The 4,874-nt window shown below is 33.5% G+C and overlaps 1 protein-coding gene across 1 annotated transcript; it reads right to left on the bottom strand.

The window, feature by feature from the left end:
- Positions 1 to 915: 915 nt before the first annotated feature.
- LOC308393991 (uncharacterized protein) lies at positions 916 to 4,174 on the bottom strand. Its single transcript, XM_080878072.1, has 4 exons — positions 3,842 to 4,174; positions 2,895 to 2,966; positions 2,214 to 2,315; positions 916 to 2,040 (listed from the first exon to the last, which is right to left on the bottom strand). The coding sequence occupies exons 2-4, from the start codon at positions 2,925 to 2,927 to the stop codon at positions 1,735 to 1,737; spliced, it is 441 nt and encodes a 146-aa protein (XP_080734198.1). The 5' UTR covers positions 2,928 to 2,966; positions 3,842 to 4,174; the 3' UTR covers positions 916 to 1,734.
- Positions 4,175 to 4,874: the final 700 nt, after the last annotated feature.

The raw sequence follows: 4,874 nt of genomic DNA, 5'->3' as shown, positions 1-4,874 counted from the left end.
TGCCTGGGTGACCCACATTACAGGACTTGTGAGCTCATTGGGTTTATAATTTATATTTTTCACAACTGTGCATTTAGCACAGGTGCTATGATAAAAAAAAAAAAAAAAGAGCAGCTGTGCTAGTGCACCCACATTTTGTGGCATTCATGGGCCAAGGGTAAAAAGATGCTTTTTACTCAGGCTTTCTTAAATGAATTCAATAGTTTAAGATATGCTGTAAAACAATAAATGTCTCAACAATCAGCTGCTTCTCTAATGCATTCCTGATCTTGTGGATGGACTCCAATCCAACAGTTTGAACATCAGCTTCCAATAGCCCTGGTTCTGCTCTGCAGCCTCGGCATAGCGGCACATGAACCAGTTCTCCACCCGAGTGGCTCTTCAGCTGGAAACGGATATCCAGATCTGAACAAGACCTAGCATTACACTGTAAAAACTGTGACTAGAGGTTACTTAAAAAAGTTATGGCAACAAAGTGACACTTGAAATAATTAAGTAGATTTTAATTTCAAAAGATTTATGTAAAATGTAGAGAAAATGTTAATTAAATTCAAATAGAAAACAAAAGTAGATATTAATAGAATTAAACTGTAAATATGTGTTGGATTTAGGGTCAAAATCTCAAACTGAAGGTTGAAATTGCCCAACTTTACCAAAAAAAATAATTGATATGAAATAAGTCTCTGAGAAAAATTACTTTGAATTTACTAACTATCTGGCAAAGGTTTAGTAAAAACTTCCTAAAATATCCATTACAAAGAAATGAAATCTTCTTGTTTTTTCAGTAAAACTCAAATTGGATTCAATAATTTTCCAAATAAACCTTAAAAATAATGACTGAATAATAAGAGAAAATGAAATGAATTTTACTTATTTTCTGAGTAAAATGAATCAATTTCACAAAGAAAACATCAAAACAGTAATTTGTTTTATTGTGGAAAATAAAACACAGTAATTTATAATATAACATTTTTCTGCTCGTATACACTGAATTCTCATCAACAATCTCCTGATCTCCTAAATACATTCCTCTGCTGTAAATTTGTTTTAGTGTCATAAACAGTTTATCACACAGCTTTGTGTACAGAGCAACAGCAACATAAACTGCATGAATGTAAACCAGTTTTGTAAAAAAGAAATTAATCTTTAGACTGTAATATCAACATGAACATGAAATTTGAATATCCTTTACCGTTTCCTTTATCTCTGTTACTTATTTATGATTGACAAACAAAAACTTTAGTTTGTCAATCTTTTGTTAAATTGAATCACTCAATATAACTGTAGAACAAAGGTTTTTCACTCATGTACATGGAATATCAATAATGTAAATCAACCTTTTATCCCAATTTGGATGTTTAACCTGAGAAAATCTAAGACACATGTAAGAGGAAGTAACATTTCTACAGCTACAGGACTGCACTTCTGTTAAATTTTAAAGTTGTTTTAAACCAATGTTTTATAGTAACATACACTATAAACAAAGAAAAGCTTCACTAGTGATTCCTCCAATTTGCTGCCTTTCAAACAGAATATTCCTAAGAAACTTGTAGGTAATAAAAAACAAAATTAAAATGAAGAGCACAAATACAGCCTGACACATTGCAGCTCATTTGGGTAAGATATGAATAAGATGAAATTAACTTAAAAACTGAAAAGATAGCTGCATCTAACAAAGACAAACCAAAGGTTTTCAGTGAGCTTACTTCCCTTTCATTCTTTCAGAGTCCTCGTTTAAGCCAATAACTTGTTCTTGAGGCTGTTCACTTTTGGTGAGAGCTTAGCACAATCCAGTTCAAGGAAAAGTTTCTGGAATACTTCCAAGGTGTATTTTAGCTCTTTGGGATAGGCAAGATCGACTGCATATGTCAATCCAACCAGCATTGCGCATGCTCTTGGAAAATTGCCCAGAGCAGGCATAACTCTCACACCCTCCAGCACAATGCCAATGTCATCCTCCTCAGATCCAACAGCCTTGATTTTGTAGATTTTCATCCTCTGTTCAGAAAGATCTTGTGACACACCATCCTCATCAGCATCCTGAAACAACAAACACATGGGTTTTCTGACTGTAGTTGCACACATGAAATATTTCCTGGACACATCCTGTAGCTGAATGACAAATAAAACATGATAATGCCTCAAATTATTTGAAACTTGACAAACACATATGAATAACAAAAACAGAATAATGTTTCTACTTCAACACTTACACTGTACTCTTTGATCAGTTGATCAATGGACTCCCCAAGGTACACCATCAAGCACTGAATAACCAGATTTCTGGTTATGTTATTGCTAGGATTGCTTGGTGACTGAAAATGAGCAAGAATTCCAAAAATTACCATCAGATAAGTGACCATTTATTAAGACAAAACTGTGAGAATTGGCAGTATTAAAAAAAACTGTTAAATATCAAATTATCATCACATGGAGCATTATGTGCGATAATTAGCTGATGTTAATGCACATGCCTGGGTGCTGACAGTCAACACAAAGGTATTGTCAACATGCTTGACAGGTTCAATCTTTAAATGTGTCGTTTTAGTAAATTACATTAATTTAGTCATTTAGTTTTTTTATCTAATTTAGTTTATGTTCGTCAGAAAGGGTTTTTCCTTCTTGGGACAAAACAAAAACCCAGCAATACCTGTACTTGTGTTTTTTTGTTTGTTTTTTGTTTGTTTTTTTTACTAAGAATACACATGTATTTAAAATACAATTAAAACATGAAACCCATAATTGTGTTGTTAATTATATCAGTGACGTCCTGGCGTCCTCTTGCACTGACAAAAACATGCAAACAAATTAGTGGAGCTGTGCACCATGCAAATGAAATTTGACAAAAAAATTCTTTAAATAAAATTCCAAGCTGAAATGTCTGTGGAAAATACCTTGGCTATGATAGTCTGCAACTTCAATCCCATGCTGATCAGGTGAATTTAAGTTGAGGGATCTTCCATTACCTGAAAGGAAAGCAACATTATCATTTTTGACGTTTAGTCAGCTGTGTAAAAACCAAGGAGGAACCCACCCGGGGGATTAATAAAGTTTTATTTTATCTAATCTAATCTAATAACTTTAATCTCAGCCTAACCGATTTACTCACGAACAAATAAAACACTGAAAAAACCAAACAATAACATTTTTAGGTTGTCTAAGTGACTTATACATTACGTTTAAACTGAGTAGCGAAACCCCGCGGTGATCTGAAAATGATGTGCCGGGAGTTGTGCCGTTCTCAGCGGCTTCAGTGACCCTCGAGCTCCCGGCTTGCTATCGAGCTGGTGGGTAGCAGATGCTCCGAAAACGTCGAAGCACTTTTGCAAACATGCGATATCTTGATAAACCGAGCAGATATTTGATGTTTACACAGCTACTTTCGCGCCTGAAAATATGTTAAAAGTTTATTTTGTGACCCAGAAAGATTACTAAGAGTAATTTTAAAACTTAGTAGCGGCCGCCATTATTGGAAACTGGAGTTCGAAAAACTGACTGTGGCTGACAAAATCACTCACAACTGACCGCAAAACCTTTTCATGAACTTTTAAACGTGGATGAAAGACGTTAAAACTCATCGGAATATACCGTTGATATTTTTTAATACGGTAAAACATGTGGTTAGTTAAAGCTGTTCAGTAACACAGTCGTGAAGGCTTGGAAAGTGACCTTGTGCTAGCAGTCCACTAACTGCCATTTGTGTAAAAATACGATACTATCATTACAGTGATGATTATTAATAAAATTTCGACGTATCATACTGTTTAAAACCTTTACTCAAAACCGATATACGTTATTGTTTAAACCGTGTCTTATATTTGAACAAATTAAGAAGTCTTACCTCTGACAAAATGGAGACGTCCACTCATGAAGCGCGTGTGTCCTGCACGTGGCACAAAGGATTATGGGCGGAAGTGTACAATGATTAAAATGAAAATGCTTTCATCAGTTAAATCTATTAGATTTCTTAAATTTTTTTAGTACTCAAACATTTTTTTTAAATCTACTCAACAAACCATTGCTGAATTTACCCCAAACAAAACTGTGTAAATTTAAATAACTGAACATCTCAAAATTGTTGAATTTTGCTTAGATTTGATTAAAACTACTCATACACGTTTTTACTGAGTAATAATTACTATTACTCTCCTATTAGATTCTAATTAACCCCAATCACAGTTTTTACAGTGTACCAGCTGCAGAATACAATGGTGTTACTGGAGGACATCCAGCTGGAGAGCAGCGGAACGACAACGGCCTGCAGGTCGAGAAACTTGCTGGGTTAGTTGTGACAGAACTTTTAAAAGTTAGGACGACAGGATTAAAAATTTGACAAAAATGTTTAAAAACAAAACATACATTTTATAACAGAGTTTTTTCACAGATAAAACTATCAGAAGTCAGTAGTGTCAAGATTCATTTGTGTGCTAAAATGTAAGGTTTTTTTACTTAAAAAAAGCTAATTATTAATAAAATATTCAATATACATGAGTTTGATCTCTTTTTGAGGCTTTGAATATTGATCAAATATTGATATAACTGATCAAACACACACATCCACACATGTGCAATAACACTAAGTGCAATACTCTTTTCTGGCATCGTTGTGTTTTTACTCAGTTGTATACAGCATTTGTATTCTATTTTTATCCTATTGTATATTTTATTCTATTTTATTCTATTGTATATAGTATTTTATTTTATTCTATTCTGTACAGTTGTGTACTGTATTTATTCTTATTATATTCTAATTTTTGCTTCATAACTTTTGCACTGTCCACTTCCTGCTGTGACAAAACAAATTTCCCACGTGTGGGACTAATAAAGGTTATATTATCTTATCTTATCTTATCTCATTACATAATAACAAGGCC

Source organism: Rhamphochromis sp. 'chilingali' (assembly GCF_963969265.1).
Source record: "Rhamphochromis sp. 'chilingali' genome assembly, chromosome: 3".
Lineage (NCBI taxonomy): Eukaryota > Metazoa > Chordata > Actinopteri > Cichliformes > Cichlidae > Rhamphochromis > Rhamphochromis sp. 'chilingali'.
This window is presented reverse-complemented; position numbering and strand designations above follow the sequence as displayed.

Excerpts from the sequence above, each read along its gene's own strand:
- LOC308393991 (XM_080878072.1), bottom strand. The coding sequence starts at position 2,927 with ATGGGATTGAAGTTGCAGACTATCATAGCCAAG. Across the intron at positions 2,316-2,894 it reads TGCAGACTATCATAGCCAAG|TCACCAAGCAATCCTAGCAA; the intron begins GTATTTTCCACA and ends GCTCATTTTCAG. Across the intron at positions 2,041-2,213 it reads AACTGATCAAAGAGTACAGT|GATGCTGATGAGGATGGTGT; the intron begins GTAAGTGTTGAA and ends TTGTTGTTTCAG.